Source organism: Aspergillus versicolor, assembly GCF_001890125.1.
Source record: "Aspergillus versicolor CBS 583.65 unplaced genomic scaffold ASPVEscaffold_9, whole genome shotgun sequence".
Lineage (NCBI taxonomy): Eukaryota > Fungi > Ascomycota > Eurotiomycetes > Eurotiales > Aspergillaceae > Aspergillus > Aspergillus versicolor.
The window spans coordinates 712,555-738,000 of record NW_024467532.1 but is presented as its reverse complement, the minus strand read 5'-3'; the positions used below and the strand labels follow the sequence as shown (position 1 = coordinate 738,000).

The following is a 25,446-nucleotide window of genomic DNA, read 5'->3' as shown; positions in this document are numbered from 1 at the left end:
TATCTCCGACCTTGGCGGAGTATCGACAATGTAGAATAAGTTGGATTACGCACAGAATTCGCCCTAACATAGAGATCATGATACCATCACAGACGGACGAGAACGGATAAAACGAGATAAGGGATATTCGCTGCTTGTCTTTTTGTACAGAGCAAGAAAGTAAACGATCTCATGCCTCTTCAGCCGTCGATGAAGCAGTTTCAGCAGGCGCCTCTGGGGCCGGTTCTGCAGAGGTATTCTGTTCAGGACCAGGTGGGTAGAAAGGATTATCGTCCTCGCCTGCATCAAGCTGCAGGAGAAAGGTTTCCCAAAGCTCGATTAGCTGCGTCATGTTAGTTGGATCAACGTTATTTGTTCGGTGTCTCAGGGTCACTAACCTCCTTCTGGCCTTCCACGGCACTTTCCAGGAATGTTTCCACACCAGATTTGAAGTCTTCCACCTTCTCCTTCTCAAATCTCTGCAGCTCATTTCGCATCAACCTGCCCATATCCTCAAATAGCAGCCTTGCCTGATGAACTCTCCTTTCTGCATCTGCCACATCCGCGTTGGCCTGATTCAGCCGGTCTTGTTGTGACTTTCCTTGTCGAAGAAGTTTCTCTTGGCTGTTCTTGCGTTTTTGCAACTCCGACTCGGCTGCGTGCCAGCTATGGTAGGCCTTTTGACGCTGGGTGAACGCCGTTTTGATACTACCGATTAAGCGAAGATATTCGTCAATTGTAATCCCTAGCGTTAACACATCCTGCTGCGCCTGGCGGTCATAGAGTTCTTTAATACGTAACTGGAGATCCGATAACCCGTAAAGAGGGCCAGAGAGAAGCGGGGATAGCTCTACGGCAGCTAATGACTGTATTGAAACCGAAAATTCACCAGCAGCCTCTGACAGGCCCTTTCGCTGAGCCACAACTGTGTCGATGGCTTTCATCAATGCCTTAAGCTGGTTCTCAAGCGCGTCCAAATATATCTTTCGATCGTGGAACCACTTTACCATAATTAGCTAGGAGCTTAACGGAGACCCCGTAGTAACTCACATCGTCATGTTCGATAAACTTTCCACCCCCGCCAACACTGATACCAAATGAACTAAACATGCCCTTGCTCTGGCCCAGGTCAGGCTCCTTGTTCTCTTTGTTCTTAACATCCACGTTGAATGCTTCGCTCTCAAGGAAGATCTTAAGATCCCCATCATGTTGGAGGATAGGGTGGGCCGCAGTCTTGTTAAGCATACGTTCCAGCGCAGCTCTTCTTGACTCCACAAAGTTGGTATCAAAGCGGCCCACTGCCTGCTTCTCGGGCGGGGGAGGCACGACCACGCCGGGGTTGTTGCTGTGCAAAGAGTTGTAGAGCCATAGGAAATCACGGTAACGTCGGCTGACAGTAAATTCGGGCTGGCGATACGCTTTCGAAGTCGTCTGCGGCGAAGTCAGCTTCATGTCTCTCCGGTTCATAGAGAAGGATGGTGACGTACTTTGGTCCTGACTTGGTACACTATATGGCTACTGGTTAAATCGCCAACTTTGTGAGGATCACCGACGGAGATATCAAAAGTCGGGTGGGCAGCCTTCTCCACGCTAACACTCGGCTGTTGTTGCCTCTTGACGGATTCCGCGTCGCTTGGAGGTTGGACCGGCGGGGGGTTTCTAAATCCCGTGCCATCCTCTTCCAGGTTTACCGAGTCCATCATACCGGCACCGCTGGATACTTGGGACGCGGACGAGGTCGGACGCACATTGCGACCCGCAAAAGCTTCCTTCTGGGGTGGTATGGGGGCTTGCTCGGTGCTAGTCGGGCTGCTTTCGACGGGCTTGTCACCGAGCGGACCGAGCGGATCAAATGTATCGTCAACTGCTTCTAGTTTTGTTGCCTGTGCATTGATCTTGCCTCTGCCCCGGGGGCCTCGTCGTACCGATGAGCGCGCGGTGTCTTGCTGTGTTGGTTGGTCCGGAGCTGCGCAAATGCGGATTGGTTAGTATGGTAGGAAAGAAGGCGAGTGAGTATCAGTGACAATATACCTGCTCCTTCGGTGTCCGACCGTGGCGCACCGAGATTGCCAGTCGACTGTGAGGGCACATCTGCACCCCGGGTTAGCTGTGATGCAACTGTACGCCTCTGCCCGACACCTACCGCCCCATGGAGAATCCCCGCCTTCCAAATCCATGAGTTTATCGGGACCAGATAAAGCAATGGGTATATGGCACAGAAATAATGAGAGTAAGGCCTCGGCTAAACTGTATAAGTGATACTGGAATGTGAATGGGGAGAGCTGATACGGGATGGCAGTTGAGGAGTCGGAGATCCCAGCAGGCCAGCTTTGGTCCAACACCGCCCGCGGCAGCTAGTCTGCATTGTTTAATTCCCCGCTAAGCTTCAAGGCAACATCAATTCTTAGTTTATACTCAGCAAACAGAATGTACTCCGTACTCTCTTCGAAAAGCTCCTCACTAATCGTATTTTTGGGGTCTGGTGTTTCTATTTTCGAGTCTTACTACGTGCTAAGGACGTATTAAATATTTGTACATGACGTATTACCAGATATATATATCTGCTTTACACAGTTCTAATACTATATTCTCGAAAACAAAACCATCAACACCACACAATTCTATCCACAAGCGCTACATGCAACGGTCATCTTTCTCTTCGTAACTCCGTGAATAATAGCCTTGACAGGGCAGTCGGGCCCGTGCCGCTATTTATTTGACCCATGGAATACCGAGCTTGTGCATTTCAACAGCAAGCTGGAATAGGTAATCCAGACTCTCGCATTGGGTCTTCGCCTTTGCAACATTGTCGCCCCAGACATAGCTGTACATATGAATTAGCATGTAATTATATTGAAGGATAAGAACAGTGTGCGGGATGAACTAACATTCCGTGTCTCCTCACAAGCACAGCATAAGTATCCGGATAGGCATCCATGGCCTTCTCCAAGCTTCCGGTAAGATCTTCCTCGAAAGCAGTGTTGTCGATAATCGGGATTTTAAGAGTATCAAAGAATCCTAACATGCCCTTACCTGGGCCCTTAGGGATACCCTTGATCTGCTCGATGTTGCTGATCTCAAAGCACCCCTCGGGGCCCTTCTCCCGCTCAACTAGGAGTGTAACCAGGACAGCCCATTGGGAGTGAGTATGAATGCAGCAGCCAGCACCGCGTTCAAAGGCAGCGAGGAACAGCGGGGTGCAGGCGGAGGGCTTCAAAGCGAGAGGCTTGCGGATGTACTTGCGGTCGGAGGGAGGGTATTTGGGGGTGGGGAACTCCAGGACAAAGATATTGTGTGGCTGCATCAGCTCCTTCTGCACACCAGAAGGAGCAATGAAGATGTGTCCCCCATTGCGGATGGATGTCTAGGACAAAGCAGTCAGCCGGGTGTACTGGTGCGGATTCCGAAATGTGACAGGCGCTTACCCCGCCACCAGTGCCAGTAACCCATCCCCAATTGTAGAATTTGCGGCAGAGATCGGGAATCAAATTGGCTGGGTGCTCTGGGTCCTCTGACTTGATCAGATGGTCATTGTTATCTTGCTGAACCTCTTGGGCCATTGTGATGCGATGGCGGATGGTCGAAAGATTATATAGTCGACTTTCAGAAGCTGGAAAGTTTGGCCGCCAAAATAATTGCACTTTTCGCTGAAATTCAGACCTGAAAACAGACGAGAAAGTCGTACGAGAATGACAGAAGGGAATGAGGGCGAGGGGGGGTTATACAGCAGAACGATGTCGAGGCCTGTCGCGACAGAAATTATTGGCGATTGCAAATCGGGACCCCACTTGTGCTCTTCACCTTTTAAATGGACCAACCAGTTCTCTTGCTTCGTTCACCCTCCTTCGTTCTCAGTTCCGAGCGGGCCATGGACTGGGTATGTCATTCTTATCCATAATTAGGTCGTAACTATTTATTCATAATAATCATCGAATCATCGCTGCAGGCCATAAGTACAGCTTCAAGCTATGAGCTTAATCGCAACTAGGTGCTACTAACAAGGGACAGCCGTGATCAACAGAGTGAAATGTCTCACTCCTGTTGAAGGTGCTCTGTGATCAATCCACTGTCATTAGATTGGTGGCCACTTCCCCAAATTGCTAAGCTTTCCCCGGTAGTTATTCACCGCACCAGGTGTTGCAGAACCATAGAGGCCCAAGGTTAAGTTAACTTGCACGATGTAGACTATATCTTTTGAAGCAATGTATCGCGCTGTTCACTTGGGCGTAACAAGCCATACCCTGGACTATTGGCAGACTTCGGAATAAGATTGTGAAGGGGAGTCAGATCTGCCGACAGAACATTGGAGAACCGGCACTAACCCAATTAAGCAGCGGGCGGCGGAAGAGGCCACCTTGAACTTACCAGCTTCATTGCTTTATATAACCTCCTGTGATTCTTTCCCCGATTCTCCTTCCTTCCTTCTCCCGTCCTCTTCTGCGCTGTGCAGCCCACCTCTGTCGTTCATCTCGACTCGACTTCGCGCTCTCCTTTCCTCCACGGGGGGGCCAATTGCCTGAACGCTTGTTTGTTTGTTCTTACCTTTCACCATGCGTCTCAACACAGCTCTTACCTCCGCCCTGGTCTCCTCGGCCTCGCTCATGGGCTACGCCCATGCCGCCGAGGATGAAGCCGCCCCCGATGCTGCCTCGGTGGTCGAGCGACCTACCTTTACGGTTAGTTCTTTTGCAATAATCTTGTGGTAGTTTTTGTTCGCTGACTCGATCGCGTTTAGCCCACCGAGCTTAAGGCTCCTTTCTTGGAACAGTTTACCGATGACTGGCAATCGCGATGGAATCCCTCGCATGCGAAGAAGGAAGACTCCAAATCCGAGGAGGACTGGGCCTACGTCGGCGAATGGGCTGTTGAAGAACCCTCCGTCTTTAAGGGTATCGAGGGAGACAAGGGTCTGGTCGTCAAGAATGTTGCGGCCCACCACGCCATCTCCGCAAAGTTCCCGAAGAAGGTTGATAACAAGGGCAAGACTCTTGTCGTTCAATATGAGGTTAAGCCGCAGAGTAAGTGAATACTTTTCGCTGTTGGGCTCTCATTTCGTTACTGACTGTGTCGGTTAAGACTCCCTGGTCTGCGGCGGTGCCTACATGAAGCTCCTCCAAGACAACAAGAAGCTCAGCTCTGATGAGTTCTCTAACACCACCCCCTACGTGATCATGTTTGGTCCCGACAAATGCGGTGCCACTAACAAGGTACGACCGGCCACAAATTATTCCTTTATGGGCATGTGCTTATTGTTCGCAGGTTCACTTCATTTTCCGCCACAAGAACCCCAAGACTGGCGAGTACGAGGAGAAGCACCTGAAGGCCCCTCCTGCCGCCCGTACCAGCAAGATCAGTTCCCTTTACACCCTCATTGTTCGCCCCGACCAATCCTTCCAGATCCTCATTGACGGCGATGCTGTCAAGAACGGCACTCTTCTCGAGGATTTTAGCCCTGCCGTCAACCCCGAGAAGGAAATCGATGACCCCAAGGACAAGAAGCCCGACACTTGGGTTGATGAGGCCAAGATCCCCGACCCTGAGGCAACCAAGCCTGATGACTGGGACGAGGAGGCCCCCTTTGAGATTGTTGACGAGGCTGCTGAGAAGCCCGAGGACTGGTTAGAGGATGAGCCTAACAGCGTTCCAGACCCTGAGGCCGAGAAGCCTGAGGACTGGGATGATGAGGAAGATGGTGACTGGATCCCTCCCACCGTTCCCAACCCCAAGTGCAGCGAAGTCTCTGGATGTGGCCCCTGGTCTCCTCCCTTGATCAAGAACCCTGCCTATAAGGGCAAGTGGTCTGCTCCTCTTATCGACAACCCCGCATACAAGGGACCTTGGGCTCCCCGCAAGATCGCCAACCCTGCCTACTATGAAGACAAGACCCCATCTAACTTCGAGCCCATTGGCGCTGTAAGACCCCTCTACACCGCAACCTTAAACCCCGTGCTATACTAACCGGCTGTTAGATTGGCTTTGAGATCTGGACTATGCAAAACGACATTCTGTTTGATAACATTTACATTGGACACTCTGTCGAGGATGCTGAGAAGCTCCGCAAGGAGACATTTGATGTCAAGCACGCTATCGAGGTGGCTGAGGAGACAGCTTCCAAGCCTAAGAAGGAGGAGACGGAGGCTGGTACTAGCGTCACGTTCAAAGAGGACCCTGTCACCTATGTCCGCGAGAAGGTTGACCACTTCGTTGGTCTCGCCAAGGAAGACCCCGTCAACGCCGTCAAGCAGGTTCCTGAGGTGGCTGGTGGCCTTGGTGCCATTCTCGTTACTATGATCCTCATCATTGTTGGTGCCGTTGGGGCTAGCAGCCCAGCACCCGCCCCTGTTAAGAAGGGCAAGGAGGCTGCCAAGGCTACAACGGAGAAGGCCAGTGAGGCTGTCAGCTCCGCCGCGGAAACCGCCAAGGGCGGTGCCACTAAGCGTACTACCCGATCCTCCGCAGAATAAGACCGTGCGCTAGATAGGTTGAGTGAGCAGAGAAGAGCCATACAATCGCAAAGAAAAGTCAAACTCTAAGCACGGCACGGATAATAAGCATTATATTCCCCATTCCGATTTCGAAGCTGTTGCGCAATTTTATCGAGGATTTTAATCCTGTTAGCATGACATTTCTACGAGAACAAACCATATGTACAATGAATTTTGATAAGCAAGTTTTAAATTTATCATGTTCCATGTTTCTAAGGCTCGACCAACACAGGTAGCATGTTAGTGTCCTATGACTGGCCAAATAGCCACAGGCCTGTATTGTTACATACCATGTCTGATAAGTAGGTGGGGAAGCGATATTGAACTTCACGAGCAGCGTGAACCAGAATGTACCAGGGGATTGAGAACGAATAGCTGATGCGCAGAAATGCTGCATCTCGTAGCGTTCGGGGCGTCTTTTATTCTGTGCTTGGGGCGACTTCGGCGCGATATGCGACAGGTAACCCCAACCTGAGCCTGGCCGCCGGATTACCCCAATTTGGAGACGATGAGGATCCCCGCTCCTGATAACACCGAGAGTTCAGCCGAAAACACGTTTTGGAGATGCCGAAATGGCTCCCAGCGTGAACAAGAATCCAAACAAGAAAGTAAATCCTGCGGAATATGTGTCTAAACCTGCTTCTTGAGCCCAGCTAGGCCGGCCGTCATTGAGCTCTATCGGAATTCGATACCCTGGATGGGGTCGGCGGAATGGCCTTCCAGATGCGAAACAGCAATATCATTGGCTGATTTTGCCGAGAGCCGCTATCGGTTTCCCTCGGGCTGGGGAAAAGAGCGGGCGGATAACATCGTAACACAACTGAGCTCGGTACATATACCCACGGTCTTCTCTCCCTTGAATGTCTTCGCCATTCCTTTCCTCTTCTTACCACCACTCCTCATATCTCCCCAAACCCCATCGATATTATCACGATTAATCAATCCTCTACTCATTCCCTTTGATTCATGATGGCCGCCCGTCGGTCTCTCAGTCGGTCCATCCCCGCTCTCCGCGCTGCCTCTCCCCGCACGACTGTGGCCAGCATTTCACCCGCCAGGGCAGCTGCGGCATCAGCGTCTCGCTCTATTGCGACTTCATCTATGTCTTCACCCCGCGTACTGGCATCACAGACCTTATCAAACGGCTCCGTAGCCGCGCGACGCAGGCTTCACGCCACTGCTCAACAGCTCGCCCCCGCAACTACAACCGCGGCTAGTACCGCCACCGAATACCCGACGAGTCACGAAACCATCACCAACCCAATTGATACCACCAACTTCCGCGACAATGAGTTCCTGCCTTCCAAGGCAAGCACGTGGATTGATCTATTTGACCCGGCCACCAACAAACTCGTTACCCGTGTACCCCAAAGCACCGATGAAGAGCTCCGCGCCGCAGTTGACTCTGCTCAGCAGGCCTTCCCTGCTTGGAGGGCCACAAGTGTTATGGCTAGACAGCAGATTATGTTTAAATTTGTAAACCTCATCCGTGCTAACTGGGACCGTCTGGCTGCGTCTATTACTCTTGAGCAGGGTAAGACCTTCGCCGATGCCAAGGGTGATGTTCTCCGTGGTCTGCAGGTGGCGGAAACTGCCTGTGGTATTACTACCCAGATTACCGGCGAGGTTCTGGAAGTAGCCAAGGATATGGAGACTCGAAGCTACAGGGAGCCCCTGGGAGTTGTGGCTGCTATCTGTCCTTTCAGTATGTTACCCCATGATAGTATATTCCCCAATTTCCCAATGGCAAGCACTAACAAACTTATAGACTTCCCCGCCATGATTCCCCTCTGGTGTATTCCTATTGCCACTATCACCGGTAACACTCTTGTCATGAAGCCCTCTGAGCGTGACCCTGGAGCTGCCATGATCTTGGCAGAATTGGCCAAGGAGGCAGGTTTCCCTCCCGGCGTTATCAACATCATCCACGGTTCTGCTAAGACCGTCGACTTCATCCTGGACGCTCCTGAAATCAAGGCCATCAGCTTCGTTGGTGGCAACCGTGCTGGAGAGTACATCTACACCCGTGGCTCTGCCAACGGAAAGCGCGTGCAGGCCAACCTCGGAGCAAAGAACCACGCTGCTGTGCTGCCCGATGCCAACAAGAACCAGACTCTCAATGCCATTGTTGGAGCAGCCTTCGGTGCGGCAGGCCAACGTTGCATGGCCCTCAGCACTGTTGTCACAGTGGGCGAGACCAAGGAGTGGCTCCCGGAGATGGCAGAGCGAGCCAAGGCCCTGAACGTCAACGGAGGATTTGAAGAAGGAGCCGACCTTGGCCCCGTCATCAGCCCCGAAAGCAAGAAGCGCATCGAAGATCTGATCGCTAGCGCCGAGAAGGAGGGAGCCACCATCCTCCTTGATGGAAGAAACTTCAAGCCCGAGAAGTATCCCAACGGCAACTTCATCGGCCCTACCATCATCACTGGCGTTACCCCAGAGATGACGTGCTACAAGCAGGAAATCTTTGGTCCTGTCCTTGTCTGCCTGGAATCTGAAACCCTCGACGACGCCATCGATCTCATCAACAAGAACGAATATGGTAATGGCGCAGCTATTTTCACTTGCTCGGGCCCCACTGCTTCGAAATTCCAGAAGGAGATTGAAGCTGGCCAGATCGGTGTGAACGTCCCAATCCCCGTCCCGCTCCCGATGTTCTCCTTCACCGGTAACAAGAAGAGTGTTGCTGGCGGTGGTGCGAACACATTCTACGGAAAGCCTGGTCTCCAGTTCTACACACAACAGAAGACAGTGACGAGCTTGTGGCGCGCTGAGGATGCCGTCAGCACCAAGGCTAATGTCGTGATGCCAACGCACTCATAAGTATCTTTTCTTTTCATGAAAAGCAAACGGTTACCAAGAGGTTTTGTTTTGATTTAATTGACGTTCTGCATGATGAATGATCAAATTGCTCTTATTATATATATACTCTGTCTGCTATCGGCGAATACCATATTTTAAATGTACCTTTTGGAATAAGCAACAACAATTAGCTGGTAACTCTGTCTTATTCGAGGGTAATCTTATAATGACTATCAGTGTAAGAGACTATCAAGTACAACGCCGTCGCAGAATCAACCGACTCTATTGTGAGTATATTATTTCCACACATATAGAATCCCTGATAGACCAATATCTAGTAAGCAATGTCGTCGTCATCGTTCTGCTCGGACTGAGGAGGAACAAAGGTATAAATAAGTCTGGCGAGCACATACTCGCCGTTATTAGCACAGACAACACGGCGAGTATGGTAGCGCTCGCCATCGATCGTCTCAAAGCCCCAGACCTATACAAACACGGCGTTAGCATCGGATATCACATCAAGCATAACAAGAAGAAAAAGGGCTCGACATACCTGCTCAGCCGTCCAACTCGAATCCAAACTTTCCACATAACTCTGCAACCAAAGACCCTCCTCACCCTCGCCAAACCCTTCACCAACAGGGTCAACAAGGAACCCCTCAACCTCAGTTCCATCCGCCTTGATCTCGCCACGGAGGAACTTCCCGATCTTCTCATCGTCGATGTTCGTGCAGATCTCCACGTTAGGCCTCACCTTGCCACTGGCGTCTTTCGAGCCGCGTAGGAGCCGCGACTGCCCATCGACACGCCCGAAGATGGTGTCGTTGTGCTCGCGCTTCTTCCAGTCCGTGATGCGCAGCTCGCTGGTTCCCTGCACGCCACCGGTCACGATGTTGTCGACATCGATGTGCTGGATTGCCTTGTCGGGATCGTCCGGGGATTGGTATTGTTTTGTAGTCAGGGTTACAGAGACCCAGGCTAGGGTTGTGCGCATGAACCAGCTGAGGCCTTGCTATTATGGGGCACAGAGTGTTAGCTAGTTTCTGCGGGAGGGAGCTTGGGAAGGGTAGGGACGGTGTACCATGGCGAGTATGGGGTCCGTTTGGTCGGAGATGTTCCGGTCCTGTTATTCGTATTATCAGTCTCGTTCTTGTCGAAATGTACTTGGAAAGGGTAGATGCAGCGGGGACCCGAAAAAGGAGACGATATAGAACGCACCATAGTCCAGCTGCCATTGTAGTTGGTGAAATTGATATCCGTAGGAGTAGCCATCTTGGAAGGTAGGGAGTAGGATATGCACCCAGAGAATAAATTAAGAGACGGCGTTGAAATAGAGTCGAAATATTGTGGAAGGGAGTGTAGTTCGAAGAAGGGGGGAAGTGGGGACCGGTGAACTTGGAAGCGGAGGTAAGATGCTGAGTCGCTGACGGACAGCTCTCTTTATGTACCCACGAGCTGGAGCTTAGATTGTCCCTGCAGTTTCACCCTGTGCACCGGCTCATGTGTCTAGAGTGCTGTGATTGCTCGCGACTCCGCAATAGTTGGACTTGATTGCTCCGCCGGTCTGGGAGGAGTTTGCGAGGAAGACCCGCTGGAAGACCGAGGCTTGTTGGCTAGCTCACGCATGTGGGCGCCTTATCCTCCCCAGGGGAGAGCGTTCCTGGAGGCGTTCGCCTGAATTTACGACTATCGAGGCTTTTAAAGTAGCGCCAGGGATTTGTTTTAGGCGCCTCTTGACGGGTTTAAGGCTGCTGGCGCATCTACTCTTGCTTTGCGCTCCATAGTCTATATTGACAGACCACTCTTCTTTCGGGCATGTGATAACAGTTGTTCTTTCAAAAGTGTAAGCAGTGTAACATGATAAGGTTAATTTCGGTCGGACAGGATGTCACTATCACATAACGTCGAGGGGTGTCGAGTGGTAGCGCGCGTTGTATACCTGGAGAGCGCTGCTAACTACCCCTCATCGGAGCTGTTAAGGCACTGAGGCAATAAGGCTGCAGTGGGGTTCTTACCTCAGGCTGCAAGGCATGAACTTCCCCTTTCACGTGGTCTGGACCAAACACCTTGAGCTCCAATACAATCGGACCAAAACATCCCCCATTGCTCCAGCTATGGCGTTCAACAAGAAATATGCCGGTCTTCCTGACCTGGTAAGCTCTTGAATTATTCTATCCTCCATTTTCCGCTCTTCGCTAACTCGTCCAGGACCTTGCTCCCGATATCTACGAAACCCCCGACCTGACAGACGAAGCCTCCACGGTCCCGGTATATTAGCCTCCGCATTATGATTCTAACCAAGCTCATTTCTAACGGCGCTGCAGACTGCAACAATTCGTACAGCATCGAATGCAGACGATGTCGGTTCCGATTCCGATATTGACCGAGACCCTGTCAACGCGGACGAAGCGCGATCCCACTTTCTCGGAGCCACCGTCGACGCCCGTCGTGTGAACTTTTCAGACAGCATTGCTACTAAGCGAAAGTCTTACAAAAGTAAGAGCCGACAGAGGCGGAAGAACAGTACTGCGGAGGGCGAGGAGAGTGAGAGCGAGAATGAGAGTTTAGAACGGAGACTGGCGCGCTTGCAGCGCGAAGTGGAGGAATTGAAGGATGAGCTGGCTACCTCTCAACAACCGGATGCGGAGACCAGCAACGTCCCAGACGAGGCTAGAGGAACACTAGATGATGGCGTTGAGAAACTCAGTCAGGCACTGGACAACCTCTACGCCTCGTCCCGGGGTGCGTCCCAACCTAATTCGGCAGCCGCCTTGATATCCCAGAAACTTGCCACAAACCCCTCGACACAGGTAGCGGATGTTAGCGGCTCCCAGATTAAGGCTGCAGCAAGCAGCACCGACTATGAAAAGACCAGTCCTGCTGCTGGCATCCTCTCCCATGCAGCAGCCTTTGACGCTCGACTTGCTCTTATTGAATCGGCAATGGGCATCTCCACCTCCTCAAACCCCTTCATCTCCGAGGGAACCTCAGACGCCCGGCTCCAGCCAGTTCTTCCAGCCCTTGATCACCTAACCTCTCGCCTCTCAACCCTCATGACCCTACTCGTCGGCCCGAGCCCTGTTCCCGCGGCCCCAACAACGTCCGTACCCGCAAGCTCAGCCACCGTCACAACCCCCCACCTCGAACTACTTTCCACCCGGGTCAGAAAACTTACAACAGACGCCGAGGCCCTAGCATCAGCGCGCAAACGCGCTCTCGACTCCGCGAAAGCAGCGCAGAACTCCCGCATCGCACGCACGGCCTCCGAACTCTCTATCTCTGGCTCCCCCATCGAGCCCGAGCAAACCGCCGCTCAGCGCGACGAGCAAGCCACTAAGATCCAAGCTCTTTATGCTACCCTCCCAACCATCCAATCTCTTCACCCAATCCTTCCCAGTGTCCTGGAACGTCTACGCTCTCTCCGTGCCATCCACGCCGGGGCTGCACAAGCCTCTGAATCACTGGACGGGCTAGAAAAACGCCAAGCCGATATGGCGGGAGAGATCGAACAGTGGAAGGAAGGGCTGAAGGCTGTTGAGGAAAAGATGAGCCAGGGCGAATCTGCGCTAAAGAGCAATATTGAGCTTGTTGAGCCGTGGGTTCGTGATCTGGAGAAGAGAATGGAGCGGTTGGAAGCAGGAAATTAACGTGATATACCCAAACTTGATAGATTTAGACGAGGCCGGGGAAGAAATGCAGGACATACGGCTATCCATGCCATCTCGTGCTTATATAGTACTGCAGACGGAGTACATACCTCTACTGAATCGAAATGTAAACGGATAAGATACCATGCACGAAACCATGGTGCCATAAAAACACCGTAAAGTTAGGGTATTCTCACATCGGGAATATATGATTATGATTTATACATAGCTATAGCGACTCCAAGCTGCGCTAAAAAGATCCAAAAAAACAAACAGAACAACCCGTTGCCGACCAGTTCCTATAACATCACCGCACTCTCGCCAAAATTCTAATTCTCTCCTCCATCTTAACCTCAACCCACCAGCCCTTCGTAACAACTCTCCTCAAATCATCCCTAACCCTCTCCCAAAGACCCACGACACCCAGCTCATCCGCCTTCGGGCCCAGGATAGCTCTTAAAACCCCCTCCTCAACAACGCCCGCTGCCCTCTCCCCCGGTTTCAGAACACGTAACCCCGCAAACCCGGTTACGGAGTCTACGGTCTTCCATGCATACGTACTTGCGTAAGCGTATTCAGTTCCGGTGCCAGATAGTGAAAGTAGGGCGTCTGCTTCGGCGGGTTCGAGGAGAACGTAGTCGAAGCGGGACCAGAAGGTTTGCTGGTTGGATCCCGAAGTTAAGGGGTCGGATTTGTCGTAGGTCCAGGAGATTGAAGAATGAGGAACACCTTGTTGGCTGTGACGAGGGTGTTGCAGGAAGCGGGTGATGCCTGTTTGACAGGCAAGGTTGCCTAGGTGAACGGAGACGGGGATTGGTTGGTCGCCGGACTTAGGGGCTGCGTTGTATACATGAGTGTGAAGTGAGTTGAGGGCGTGCGCGCCTGGGTAATTTGCCGATGAGGCTGGGAGGAGGACGAAGGCAGAAAGAAGGCATGACGCGAATGTTGAGACGATCATTCCTAGGGAAAGGAAGCGGTAGAGGATGGATTTCGTTCTGTGCGTCCAGATGTAGGACGCGCCTAGGGCTGCGGCGGCGGTTAAGGGTGGGATTGTGTAGACGATGAAGCGCCATTCTTTGTGGGGTTGGGCGGAGTAAATGATGATGAAGCTGATTGATGGCAGGAGCATGGATATAGTAATGCGGCGTGTTGCGGGTTGGAGCAAGGATATAGGAATGCCGACAAGGTAGGTTAGGGGGTTCATGAACAGGCGGGGGAGAGCATTGGTTAGGTAGTAGTGCCATGAATGAGTACCCCAGGCGGAAGCCTGACCAGCGAGGACGTTGAACTTGAATGCCGCAAGCTCTGGCCAAAGCGGAAACTGTTGCCAGAAGAATGAGTCCCCGGGTAGGGTTATGGACAAGCCGAGTAAGAGGCCCAATATTCCTGCTGGTATTATTTCATGCCGGACGCTGATGCGCCCCAAGGCAAAGAGGAAAACGGTATGCGTAGCCAGGAAGAGCGCCAGCTCCGCACGGAAGACGATACCCGCGATTGTGATCAGGTACAGAGCTATCCTGCTGCGTTTGCGATACGTGCTCAAATTTACCGGCTCAGGAAGGAGAGATGCCAAAGCAAATGTAGTCATGCCAAATGCAAACATATTTGACAGCGTCCGCGAAGCATAGTAAATGACATGGAACTGGCTTGCTTGGAACAGGAGGTACCAGACAGCAGCAGTCCTCCCAGCCGCGCGGCGTAAACCACTGGCAAAGTAGAGGAGCGAGAGGGCATTGAACAAGCCTAGGATGGCCCGGGCTAATACATAGCAATCATTAGCAAATTATACAAGTAATAGCCTCGCAGGAAATACCCACCTACAAACTGCCGGTCGATATCAGGCTTCAACCAGATAACCGGAGTCGAAAGCCCAGAGAGTGCGATAGCCCCAGCAAATGTCCTGGGAACAGCCCCTGGGAATTCAAAATGGTCATACTCTGCCTGAAGCGTATCCTTGACATTGACAGTGGGAATCCCATATGTCTCAATGTCATGTATGGCTTGGATATGAAACGACTCCTCTACCTTGGTGTATGGAGCAATCCACAAATGCAGGACGACCAGCGCCGGTAGAGAAACGAGCAACAGCAGATAGCCTGGTCATTAATTAGTCCACAATAAGTATTTTAAAGCTAGACAACGGCCTTACCAACATCTCTTAACATTGTGCGCAAAGACAACCTGGTTGTCGATGGTTGTAGGGAAGTCGGAGCGGAGCACAGCTCGGATGTGATTGTACGGTCATCTCACGTCGATCTGGCAGCTTCACCTTCCCTCCACTCTCACCACTTCTCTCCCCTCCACAACACCAACATCCAACCCAAGCACCAACTACCACCTCTACAATGTCCTTCTTCGGTCTCGGAAGACTTGTCTACGGTGCGCAAACCCTTCCCCCTTCTCGCCCTTCCCACCATCTGACTGACACGCGCTCTCCGCAGTGATAATCCTCATAACCAACTCCATCGCTATCCTCTCCGAAGACCGCTTTCTCGCACGAAGTACGTCTCCTCCGCCCCTAAGCCATTTTTATTTCAACTTCAGGAAACTAATAAATGCTCCCCACAGTTGGATGGGGGCGCCCGCAAGCCGACGCTGCCTTCGGCGCCGCATACGACAGCACAAGCGTGAAAGCAAAGACCATAAACCTGATTGCTAGTGTGAGGACAGTGATGCGGAGTACGTACTCTCCCTTTAAGCTCTTCTTCTCCTACCTGTACCAGCTTCAGCTTCCCTCCCCTATTCCGAAATCACAAATGGGGGTCGCGCCGGATCAACTCGATCCTTCCAAATCACGCGCGCATTGCTAACAGCTCTATTTTCTGCAAAACAGTACCCCTAATCGTGATTAATACCATAATAATTGTCTACGAACTCATCCTAGGATGACCGTACCATCAATTCAAAGTTCTTCGGTTCATTTTCTGCTCGTTTCGGTGTCGGTCGAAAAATAGACGCAAAAATAAACCCCGCGCATTACCATACCCGTATTATTTCACACCATATATCCTTTTATCCATCTACCACCAATCACATTCGTCGGAATTTGAAGTGCAATCGTTGTCCGTCTATGATATGCGGGGATATAACTAGAAACAAAGAGGCGGGCGATTTCAGATGCGTACCTAGCGGGCTCTACTGACGCGGCAACCTGGGCCTTGCGGCCGGGGGACAGCGAAAGCTGGAAAGGGAGCTAGCAGCTGATATACAGCTTGTGGTCTACTTGTTGTATGGAGTCGCGTTGATTTTTATCTGTGCTTAAGCGCATTATTTGGATGTATTATGATATATTTACGAAAGTGCACTATTCTATTTTTGTATAGAAATATTTGATTCTGTTCTCATACCCGTTTACTGGCCAGGCGCTACATAATGTAGACCAAACGATGGTTTGGATCCCAAGATGAAGGAGCCCGTACCTAACCGATCCTGATTCAGGACTGAGGAGCTTATTGTTCTGCATCTAGAACAGACCATGTATACATCCCTCATATGGGCTTACTAGCAGTTACCATACCCCGGAAGAAGGGTCATCGAAGACAATAAACGTTAGATAGTAGGTACTCGGCAAGAGTCTTAGGATTGTACAGTGAATATGCACCCTTTTTTGTTTTTTAATCTCAAGGTAAGGGTGCACTTTGTCTTCAAAACCGAACAAGCTAGGCAAGTAATGAGGAGTACCTCCCGAACAGTAATGAATCAGGCCCTTGGGCCATGTATTCAGACATAAAGAGAGAAAACAGATCAAAGAGATCTGAGATCCAAAACGCCATATTCGCCAAGCTGTGGGACCCAGACACGGATATCACAAATAGATGGATCAAAAGAGGGAAAGAAAGAAGCTGAAGTGAAGAAAACATAGATACTCAAACATCTGCTAGATAGAATATGCGATAAAATGCAAGCAAGATGCAACCCACGTCCAAAGCGAAAAGCGTGCGCAAGTAACACATGAACTGGATGCAGCTATCATAGCCATATTTGACATGGATAGCTGGGTCCAGCTGTGAAGGGAATCTGATGATACATCGAAAAATATATGTACGGCGGCATAATGTATGTGCACAAAAGGATGTTGTCTAGGTTGGGATTTCCAGTCAGAGACTCACGAAATGAACGATTTCTTCCTAAGGCTGAAACTTCGCCATTTGCCGTGGCCCGAGCGTTCGTGCTTCGGATTTTTGATAGGTTCTTGCTCTTTAGGCGGCGAACTCGGAGTGGCCCCAGGCCGGGGTGAGTGTAGAAGGTCATTCATTGGTTGTGACTCTGGCCGTGGTGATGGTTGGGCCAGGGGTTCTGGATGCCCTTGCTCGCTCGAGACTTTGCTGGAGGAATGATCCCCATTCGGCAACGGTGGAATAGGCGGTAAAGAAGACCGATGGTCTTTGTCTTTGCCTAAGCGGTGGCTGAAGCTCCTGAATCGACCAAGGCCCCCGGAATTTTTCCTAGATGACCCATTCTCAGTCTGATTGCGCCGATCCTCGTCGTCCTTCGTAGCTTTGCTCGCCTCGAGAGCAGCCTTCAGTTCGTCGTCTTCGCGCCGTTGTCTATCCTTATATTTCGTCTCAATTTCTTTCCGCCGTTGCTTTTCTTTCTCCTTCTCAGCCGCTTTGCGCTCTTTCTCTCGCTCCTTCTCTTCTTTGGCGTGTTGTTTCTTTAACTGTGCGTCACTTTTTCGGGATGCTAGTGGACTTGAGGGTGTTTCAGGAATTGGCGGAACGGGAGGTAGCGAAGAAATGGGGGGCTGAGAAGGAGTAGCAGAAGGCACATTTTCTGCGTCGGTATGTTCAGAGTGTGTAGACAGCTGAGGTGCAGTTGGCGCTCGCTTCAGACCCGTGAAGCGGTCATGGTCCTCGTATGTTGGAATCTGGGAGGCGCTATGAACGTGAGCGAGAGCGGGAGAATTGGCGAAGCCATTTTGCTTCATGTGGGCAGCATTTAAATCGACGGGAGGCTCCATGTTTTCCTGCTCCTGCTCCTTCATCACGGCCTCCATGGTTGTCTCTTGGTAGAAAAGCACGTACGCGCAGGCTAAACCGGGCTTGTCACCGAAGAAGTTGCGAACATAGTTCTTATCCACAGGTTCTACCATTTCATCGTCAAATAGCAGCCACCCTCTATCCTGAGTCTTGATGATAGAAACATAGTGACCATGATAAGGACCACCACCAATGTGGACAACCACCGCGTATAGTTCGTAAAGACGATCGGGATCTTCGGCGTCATCGGTTGTGTTAAAAAGGCGAAGATGATAGGGGTAAACAACTCGATGGAAAAGCTTTTGGAGGCGTTGCAGATCTTCAGTGTATTTGAAACGTTTGAGGTGCAAAGCCAATATCCGGGGAAGCCGTTTGATCTTCATCCTCTTCTCTGCTTCTTGCAGACCCCCGCAATTGTCACAGTGAAACTTGTTTCTTTCACATAACATTTCCTCCGCCGAAAATTTCCTTAAACATGAAGTAACCGAGGAATGTTGCTCCAAATCCACAGATAAATCCAGAAATACTTCGTCACGTTGAGACGCCTTTTCACATGTGAGACACTGTGTCTCGGAAGTCAAAAGACCCTCAAACAATTCGTGAACCCAACGAGTAGTGTTGGGTGTTTTGGAGCCTGAACTCGACGATGGTTGGAGGGATTCCGAGCTCTCGATCGCAGGAGTAGGCTTCTCTAATGGAAGACGACTGGCTGCATCTTCCACATTTGAAACAACCTCATTAAGCAGAAGATTAAGGAATTCATGTGCGTCTTGGTGCATGGCTGTCCGAAACATCTCATTCTCGCGGCGGAGTACTTCCAAGAAATGTTGCGGCCGGATAATCCCTATTCGAGATTGACTCCCAACGACAGATTCAAAAATGTCTTTCAACGAACTGAATAGTGATTCCGTTATGCCGTAGCTGGGGGCATTATTAGCCGTCTCTAGGAGAGGAAGCGTCTGCAAAGCAATCTTCTTTTTATACTCTGGCGAATCTTTGTCTTCGGGCTTCTGTTGCGGGTTCGGAGGCTGCCCAGGCCGCGGAGAATTGGCTGCTTTCTGCTTCTCTGCCAGCGCCTCAGCTTCCTGCCGCGCATTCGGATCTTGGTATCGGAGGGCCTTTGCCAGCGCTGCTTCTAGGCTCTCGATCGGGGTTCGTTTGGGGTAGTTGAGAACAGCATCTCGGAAAGGGACTGAATAGTAAAGACATTGTAAAATCGAGTTACAGTAGCTGCGGCGGTTCATTAGTGGCTTGTAGATGGGAAATGTCTGGCTAAGTAGCCACTTACCATGTGTTTCCGAACTGATAGGGCGGTGATCAGCAGAGGCTCAAGAAAAAGAACTCAGATAAACACCTACATTTTCCATTCCAAAAAACTTATCACTGCCATCTGTTCGGATCGGTCCCAGCTCAGTGAGCATTTTCTCTAACGGAGTCATCGGGAGCGGCTGGGGCTCTTTCTTTGGAGGAGGTACCCCGACTGGAGGTGCGGTAGATCCCTAACGGAGAATTAGCATGTTAAAGCAAGACAGCCAGCGATGACAGAAGTAGACTATGCGTGGTCCATGGCTGCTCCATGAGTTATGAAGAAGCGCTATATCGGGCCTGGCAGTAATGTCCGAATCAAGAGCGGGATATGGTGAAAATAGACCACGTCCATGCACAAACTCACCACATCTTTTCGAAAACTTCTTAGAATTGACCCCATGATTGTCACCAGTTCTCTTGATCTGTAGTGACCGCCGTCATCTGGCGACGAAGCGGGGAAAGAAACCGCTACTCAGATCGCTAACCGCACCAGTGTTGCCTAGATAACCCGCGGGCGGTTTCGAGTATGCGACAGTCGGAGCCTCGAGGTCGAAGTGGAGGAAGGATGGAGAAAATGGCGCAAGAAATTGGACGAAGGAAAGTGAGACGCGCTATAGGGGATGACAAAGGAACGTTCAGGACAGGTTACGGATCTCACGAGCGTGGCGACCAGACGTTGGGGAAGTGGGTGAGAGTGAACAGCAGAATATGGGGCGGAAAGTAAGTGAGGGCGGAATCGAACGACGGAGTTGATAAGCCGATCGGTCGCTGGATGCGAAGAGAGAGCGAGATTGGGTCTGATCTGGGGCTCCAGGCGGAAGAGAGGGAGGACACAGATTCGTAACCGAGCAGAAGCAGGCTGAGACTGAGAGGGAGAGGCAGAAGTGAGCCAGAAGAAGACTTGAGGAGAGGAGGAGAACGATGGGGCGAGGCCGCTGTACCTCCGGGCCTCCAGGACGGGTGGACTCTGTACGGGAGTGTAATATTCTATGACGATGGTTGACGGGTCCGAGAGCGTTGAAACGAGGGGAAGGAACCAATTATCCAAGGCTCTCTTCACTTCTACGGTGCTTCTACAGCGCTCTTTGATTATTAACTCTTTATTATTGAGTTACGTGAATGCCATCCCCCATATCATGGGGCCTTGGGAAGAATGAGACCGCCATTTGTACCCGTATTTATCGGCGATACGAGCTCTTATCGGTAATGTAATTACGGCCAACCCATCTCCATCCCACCCTCGACCCTCGCGTTGCAATCGCCAACAAGAGGACTCATCTCGGCCGGGGGCGTTCATTGATCAATAACAAACGGAGACAACATCCGGCAGCAGTATCAGCTCATCTTTTCTGGTTTCTACATCTCTGCGGGAGGGGTGGAGGGAGGCGATCCCTTGCGGCCCAGGATCGGTTGGGGCTAAGCTGACCATAATATGCTGCTTCAGCTCACCTCTGCCCTGTGTCAGACGGGCTTTTTCGAGAGTTTGCCTTGCTCGGCAACCTGTGCAACGTGCATTTCTAGGGGGCTCCGCCCGGGCGGCTAAGAAACTTCGAGATGCGCTGTGGAAGGTCGCAAATCGCTGCGCACGGTAAGACGAGATGCTTACATCGCTCAAAAGGCCCTATTGTCGAGTTGCGCGGTTGCACATGTGTCCGCCTTCAGTAGAGAACTAAGGCCTCGTGGCTGGGGGAGTGAAGCCGGTTGGGATTTGAACAAGAAGCACACCACACCACTGTGGCCATGTAATCCCACCAATTTCGAAGCGGCGCTGCAGGGGAAACATCCTCCGGATAAATAACAGCGTTTACTATAACCCAGGCAGGCAGGGTTACATCCAAAACCACCCACAGGGCCTTTTATTTGTTGCCAGCCCTTTGGCATTGGCTTTGTCTTTCTGTGCGCCACGAGGCATTCTGTGCGACTCACAAGAACCTGTACGAGGTATTCGAGGGCGGGAACCACAGTGTCAAGCCTCCCACTGCTGGCGGCAGATCGCAAGCCGTCCGGCGTCCGGTTCGCAAGTATCTGGCGCGATTAGCGATGACAGCGGCTTGTCCAGCAAAGAGGAGAGATATGGATCGAGTGCGTGATTTTACAAGGCCTCCGACTGGACGCGGCTCTTGGCAGCGCCTTTGTGTGGAGCACAGAACAGCCACCGTCCGCTGCTACTCGACCATAACCAACGTAAAAGACGAAATGGCGCTTGTTCATCTTATCGCCAATAAGCTCCCTCTCTGGATTGGGGAAGTTGTCCTCGCGACCTCCCCCAGACATTCTGACTGAGAGGCGTCATCGAACTGCCTGTTTGACAGGTTCCGTATTATTGCACTAGGATGAGAACAGTTCCGACGACCGAACCACGTGGAATCCCAGAAATGACAGAAATGCGCATGGCCAATCGTATAATTCCATGCGCCCCATAACCACTTGACCCCAACTTTGGAGTTGTTAGCGTCATTTCGCTTGTTCCGGCGCTTTCCACTGTTCTGTAATCTCTCCGCACGATCTTGCAGGCATCGTGGAAGAAGCCTATTTGGCTTTTTAGGTTTTAGTGCACAGATCAGTTCCTGAGAACAACTCTGGAGCTTGTTCTCTTGCTTTATAGAAGTTATCACGCAGTACTCCATTCTTCACCTCGATAAAGCAAAGTGGCCAGTGGAGGTTGAAACTTTGGTTGTGCCATTGCCGGACAAAGAGTCCGACAGTCCGAGAGGGCAGACTCCGACACGGAATAAACACCGTACGGAGTGGACGAGCAGGTCTCAGTAACAGACGACTCGACGAGCCACCTCGCTAACAATGAGTTTTAAACTGAAGAGGCAAGAGTTATGCCACTAACAAACTCAGTTCGAGGACTTGAGTACGGGGTAATTAAATCACAACTCCTGACTGGCCTTGGGTTTCGACATCTTTATGCATAGGCATGGAGAAAGGCAGTACGCTCCACTGCGCTAATTACGCTCAACCAACCGTCCTGCCTGTGATCCCCTGCTTGCGGATCAAGTTCGGCGAGCAAAACCGCGACTCCTCTAGGCTGCCAGGACCAGGGTCACTGCAGCGATATAGACCGGATCCGGACAGCAGAGCCGATGAGGTCACTGGCAATCGCAACCCACGCGAACTTGGAAGTAGGTACGTATCGCGTTTCACTTGTAGATAAGTATGAGCATGGATTCAGTCACCGAAACAAACTGAAACAACTTGGAGAAGCTGGCACTAGTGTACCAACTTACCAAGCCACACTGGGGTCAACGAACAAATGCACGCAATACTACTGATAGACTCCGCAGACATTATTGATGAACATGCTCAACAAAACCCCTCTCTTCTCTCAGCAAAATAATTTGGCGGCCCACCAGCAGACCTCATCCTCGACTTGGGGGAGACGGGAATATCCGGGACCTCGTTCGTTCACCGTAGACCATCAACCGCTTTCAATACTTGATTGTTACTCGACGTCATACCCATCTGTGGCTCTCCATGAAACACCCGGGGGAGGGCCGGGGGCTCAATTAGTGTTCCGTGTCTGGTTAAATCGTATCTACCGTGCCGTCTCTTTGATCTAGACCAGCCCAGGTCTCGCCACTTTGACTGATAATTTGGGGTTCTCCAAAGGTGTATCAAATGCCAAAGCAGCCACTGCTCTCTCGCTTTTGAAGTCTGGGGAAGCATACCTGCATAAATAACTTCCCCAATCCCGCAGCGGAGAGCGAATTCCTTCCGCTGATTTGCCCTCTCCTAACCCGTACGAGGTAGAGGCCAACCTATTTTAGGAATTGATTTTCCCTGAATTCAGTTGCTTGAAGAAATAAGAACCAGGCTACGGATAGGCTCTTGTGCGATTTGCTGAGGTTTCTGACCCAAGTGAGATGGAGGAAATAAAGTCCAACGGGTTCTATACCCATGATGTTCATGTATAATACACCGACGAAGACAACATTAATACAACAATAGCTCAAGAAGTACGTACATCTACTTGTACAAGAAAAACTTAACAGATCATCGCCCGTCTCGCTGGGATCACGAGTCCGCATTCCTCATCAAGAATCCCTTCAAGAACGGCAATCGATCGATGATCTCGAAACCAACGCTCCGCCCCCACGCGACAGGCCCCTGGCCTGGAACATTGTATAGTTTGTGCAGCATATCGCACGTCCCGCCGATCTTAGCATTGGTGGCCCACCGGTCGGCTGTGTACTGTTCGAGCGTGAGGACATCGCCGACATCCATCCCGTGGTTGACCGCGTATTCGATCGTGTTGGAGAGCGATGCTACATCACCGAGACCGAGGTTGAGGCCCTGCCCGGCTAACGGGTGGATGACGTGCGCTGCATCGCCCACTAGGGCGATGCGAGGGGAGATATACGTTGATGCGTGCCGGAAGCGGAGGGGGAATGAAGCTACTGTGCCTTCCTGGACGCCGGTGACCATAGGCGGGAGGTGAGGGACGGAGGGCGTGTGCTGGAGGCGCCAGGTTAACTCGCTCTCGTGCGGGTCTTCGTCCAGGTCGGTGATGGGAGTGGATGGGCGCTCCATGCGCAGCATGTACTGAAGATCAGCCATAGGTAGACGGAATGCTGCGTTCACCATGGCTATGAATGCCCCCGGGGACAGTGACTTGAGGTAGGCCGCATTCTCGACCGTAGTGGACCAAACCAGCGTGGCATTATTATTCGGCAGTGGGAGTAGGGCAATCGGACCGCCGAGGGAAGGTAGAAACCGTTGGTACGCTGTCCTTGTGCCGATAGGGAACAGAGGTGGAACTTTATCGGCGAGAGAAAGAGTTGCAACGATTCCGTGACGTTGATAATCCCAGCCGTCCGTAGCAATGTCGGCGTACCGACGGACGGGGCTATTGATACCATCCGCTCCGACTAGGAGCCTTGCAGCAATTCGAGATGGCGATACCGTAGACTCAGTTGCGTTTCCAGCTGGGGCAATAGAAAGTACGGGCCATGCCGAGAGGTCGGCGCCATCCGGCCCGTCCGCAGTGCCATTCTCGATTGAGGATACAGTGGATTTGGAGAATATGGAAAGGTTCTCGTCACCGGAAGCAGCTATCCGCGAAAGGAGGGCGTGTACGAGATTGGCGTTCTCCGTCATTGTTGCAACGGTGCGGAGGTCTTCGAATGGTGAGGTTTCCGAGGACCAGTCGAACGAGATCTTCGACCCCGTTTCTCCATCCCAAACCTCCATGCCCTGGTATGGCTGCGTCCGCGCGGTATCCAAGTGATCCCAGGCCCCAGTCTTCTGCAAAAAGGACACGGATGAGGGTGTAAGGCTGCTGACTCGGTTGGAAAACTGCTGCGGGCCGAGCTTCCAAGAGCGGGCTTTGTCTAGGTCTTGCGATTCGACGAGGGCGACCTTCAACTTTGATGTCGCAGGCGATGCGCCTGTTCCGCCAAATCAGTACCAATTGAGCCAATTCTAGCATTCGTAAGAAGGGGCAGATGACAGTGACTTACGGAGAGCAGCCAGGAGCGCCAAACCAGCAGGACCGCCCCCAACGCAGACTACATCGTAGACATCTGTTACCGGAGCTGGTTTTGTGCCAAATCTCCTCTTATTGAAGACACGCGATGAACGGCACGATGGGCAAACGTACGGCCGGAGGGCCGAAGCAGGAATTGGCCGCATAGTGAGGTGGTTGTTTGAGGTTCAAGAGGGGATTCCTGGAATCTTTCTTGCCGGTCGATCATAAGATCAGTGCAAACAAGACAAACGTCATTTGTATCTGGAGGAACGTTGAAGATCTGGTATTATTCTCCTAACAACTTGCATGTCATCCGGCTCTAGTTTTTAAGATGGCCATGTTCTTACTATCCCAGAGTTCCGCCGCGACCTAATCCCTGGAAATTGCCGCTGGATCATGACCTCAAGGGGCTGAGGCTCATCGCCGCCGTATCTTATCTGACTGGCTCGTAGCAACTGCAAGTGGACGCTATTGGATTCTGACATTCAGTCGGAATCCAGAGGCACGGCTTATTCGAAGAGCCTGCCCATGGCACAGACGATACACTCAGTCAGCCTCGTACTACACTCTCTGCTTACCAGGCTCGAGCCAGCCTCATTCTGCAGCTCCACCAAGGCAGTGATTCCTGAAGGCCCACGCAATCAACTCGGAGCCAACTGCCCGATATCTCTTTCTGATACCGTAACACAACCTTACTTCGCCCACGCATGCACAGTCGCCATTAATTGCTAGTAACCACACCAGAAACAAGTGAAAATAAAGCCCACCCTAAT

At 51.6% G+C, this 25,446-nt stretch overlaps 10 protein-coding genes across 10 annotated transcripts; 4 read left to right on the top strand and 6 right to left on the bottom strand.

Moving 5' to 3' along the window:
• Window positions 1-169: 169 nt before the first annotated feature.
• ASPVEDRAFT_138322 (sorting nexin 1) lies at window positions 170-2,156 on the bottom strand (the record flags this gene model as incomplete). Its single annotated transcript, XM_040807478.1, has 6 exons — window positions 170-322; window positions 378-980; window positions 1,030-1,410; window positions 1,467-1,945; window positions 2,011-2,070; window positions 2,123-2,156. The coding sequence occupies 6 exons, from the start codon at window positions 2,154-2,156 to the stop codon at window positions 170-172; spliced, it is 1,710 nt and encodes a 569-aa protein (XP_040671396.1).
• Window positions 2,157-2,691: 535 nt separating this feature from the next.
• Window positions 2,692-3,539, bottom strand: mde1 (methylthioribulose 1-phosphate dehydratase MDE1; the record flags this gene model as incomplete). Its single annotated transcript, XM_040807510.1, has 3 exons — window positions 2,692-2,803; window positions 2,868-3,343; window positions 3,405-3,539. 3 exons carry the CDS (start codon window positions 3,537-3,539, stop codon window positions 2,692-2,694), a joined length of 723 nt encoding a protein of 240 aa, XP_040671395.1.
• An 807-nt stretch (window positions 3,540-4,346) lies between these two features.
• On the top strand, window positions 4,347-6,472 carry clxA (calnexin). The gene is made up of 5 exons (XM_040817792.1): window positions 4,347-4,655; window positions 4,715-4,997; window positions 5,056-5,186; window positions 5,239-5,892; window positions 5,949-6,472. The coding sequence occupies exons 1-5, from the start codon at window positions 4,530-4,532 to the stop codon at window positions 6,441-6,443; spliced, it is 1,689 nt and encodes a 562-aa protein (XP_040671394.1). The 5' UTR covers window positions 4,347-4,529; the 3' UTR covers window positions 6,444-6,472.
• Window positions 6,473-7,146: 674 nt separating this feature from the next.
• Window positions 7,147-9,519, top strand: ASPVEDRAFT_861093 (CoA-acylating methylmalonate-semialdehyde dehydrogenase). Its single transcript, XM_040817788.1, has 2 exons — window positions 7,147-8,169; window positions 8,233-9,519. Exons 1-2 carry the CDS (start codon window positions 7,431-7,433, stop codon window positions 9,285-9,287), a joined length of 1,794 nt encoding a protein of 597 aa, XP_040671393.1. The 5' UTR covers window positions 7,147-7,430; the 3' UTR covers window positions 9,288-9,519.
• Window positions 9,520-9,600: 81 nt separating this feature from the next.
• On the bottom strand, window positions 9,601-10,538 carry ASPVEDRAFT_138253 (uncharacterized protein; the record flags this gene model as incomplete). Its single annotated transcript, XM_040807470.1, has 4 exons — window positions 9,601-9,750; window positions 9,820-10,278; window positions 10,348-10,389; window positions 10,485-10,538. 4 exons carry the CDS (start codon window positions 10,536-10,538, stop codon window positions 9,601-9,603), a joined length of 705 nt encoding a protein of 234 aa, XP_040671392.1.
• An 842-nt stretch (window positions 10,539-11,380) lies between these two features.
• ASPVEDRAFT_86972 (dynactin subunit 2) lies at window positions 11,381-12,913 on the top strand (the record flags this gene model as incomplete). The annotated part of the gene is made up of 3 exons (XM_040817950.1): window positions 11,381-11,419; window positions 11,475-11,534; window positions 11,591-12,913. The coding sequence occupies 3 exons, from the start codon at window positions 11,381-11,383 to the stop codon at window positions 12,911-12,913; spliced, it is 1,422 nt and encodes a 473-aa protein (XP_040671391.1).
• A 307-nt stretch (window positions 12,914-13,220) lies between these two features.
• On the bottom strand, window positions 13,221-15,078 carry ASPVEDRAFT_86971 (dolichyl-P-Man:Man(7)GlcNAc(2)-PP-dolichol alpha-1,6-mannosyltransferase; the record flags this gene model as incomplete). Its single annotated transcript, XM_040817949.1, has 3 exons — window positions 13,221-14,671; window positions 14,731-15,009; window positions 15,063-15,078. The coding sequence occupies 3 exons, from the start codon at window positions 15,076-15,078 to the stop codon at window positions 13,221-13,223; spliced, it is 1,746 nt and encodes a 581-aa protein (XP_040671390.1).
• A 138-nt stretch (window positions 15,079-15,216) lies between these two features.
• On the top strand, window positions 15,217-16,263 carry ASPVEDRAFT_153811 (YOS1 family protein). Its single transcript, XM_040808369.1, has 4 exons — window positions 15,217-15,292; window positions 15,355-15,414; window positions 15,482-15,592; window positions 15,747-16,263. Exons 1-4 carry the CDS (start codon window positions 15,259-15,261, stop codon window positions 15,800-15,802), a joined length of 261 nt encoding a protein of 86 aa, XP_040671389.1. The 5' UTR covers window positions 15,217-15,258; the 3' UTR covers window positions 15,803-16,263.
• Window positions 16,264-17,018: 755 nt separating this feature from the next.
• On the bottom strand, window positions 17,019-19,331 carry creB (ubiquitin C-terminal hydrolase CreB; the record flags this gene model as incomplete). Its single annotated transcript, XM_040807484.1, has 3 exons — window positions 17,019-19,122; window positions 19,181-19,194; window positions 19,251-19,331. 3 exons carry the CDS (start codon window positions 19,329-19,331, stop codon window positions 17,019-17,021), a joined length of 2,199 nt encoding a protein of 732 aa, XP_040671388.1.
• Window positions 19,332-22,999: 3,668 nt separating this feature from the next.
• ASPVEDRAFT_45128 (putative ubiquinone biosynthesis monooxgenase (Coq6)) lies at window positions 23,000-25,161 on the bottom strand. The gene is made up of 2 exons (XM_040813216.1): window positions 24,666-25,161; window positions 23,000-24,593 (listed from the first exon to the last, which is right to left on the bottom strand). The coding sequence occupies exons 1-2, from the start codon at window positions 24,835-24,837 to the stop codon at window positions 23,221-23,223; spliced, it is 1,545 nt and encodes a 514-aa protein (XP_040671387.1). The 5' UTR covers window positions 24,838-25,161; the 3' UTR covers window positions 23,000-23,220.
• Between the last annotated feature and the right edge of the window lie 285 nt (window positions 25,162-25,446).

Coding starts and splice junctions, on each gene's coding strand:
- clxA (XM_040817792.1), top strand. CDS start 4,530: ATGCGTCTCAACACAGCTCTTACCTCCGCCCTGGTCTCCTCGGCCTCG. Junction 4,656..4,714: donor TCGAGCGACCTACCTTTACG/GTTAGTTCTTTT, acceptor GATCGCGTTTAG/CCCACCGAGCTTAAGGCTCC. Junction 5,893..5,948: donor ACTTCGAGCCCATTGGCGCT/GTAAGACCCCTC, acceptor ACCGGCTGTTAG/ATTGGCTTTGAGATCTGGAC.
- ASPVEDRAFT_861093 (XM_040817788.1), top strand. CDS start 7,431: ATGATGGCCGCCCGTCGGTCTCTCAGTCGGTCCATCCCCGCTCTCCGC. Junction 8,170..8,232: donor GGCTGCTATCTGTCCTTTCA/GTATGTTACCCC, acceptor ACAAACTTATAG/ACTTCCCCGCCATGATTCCC.
- ASPVEDRAFT_153811 (XM_040808369.1), top strand. CDS start 15,259: ATGTCCTTCTTCGGTCTCGGAAGACTTGTCTACG. Junction 15,293..15,354: donor TCTCGGAAGACTTGTCTACG/GTGCGCAAACCC, acceptor CGCTCTCCGCAG/TGATAATCCTCATAACCAAC. Junction 15,593..15,746: donor TGTGAGGACAGTGATGCGGA/GTACGTACTCTC, acceptor TCTGCAAAACAG/TACCCCTAATCGTGATTAAT.
- ASPVEDRAFT_45128 (XM_040813216.1), bottom strand. CDS start 24,837: ATGCGGCCAATTCCTGCTTCGGCCCTCCGGCCGTACGTTTGCCCATCG. Junction 24,594..24,665: donor GGCGCTCCTGGCTGCTCTCC/GTAAGTCACTGT, acceptor TTGGCGGAACAG/GCGCATCGCCTGCGACATCA.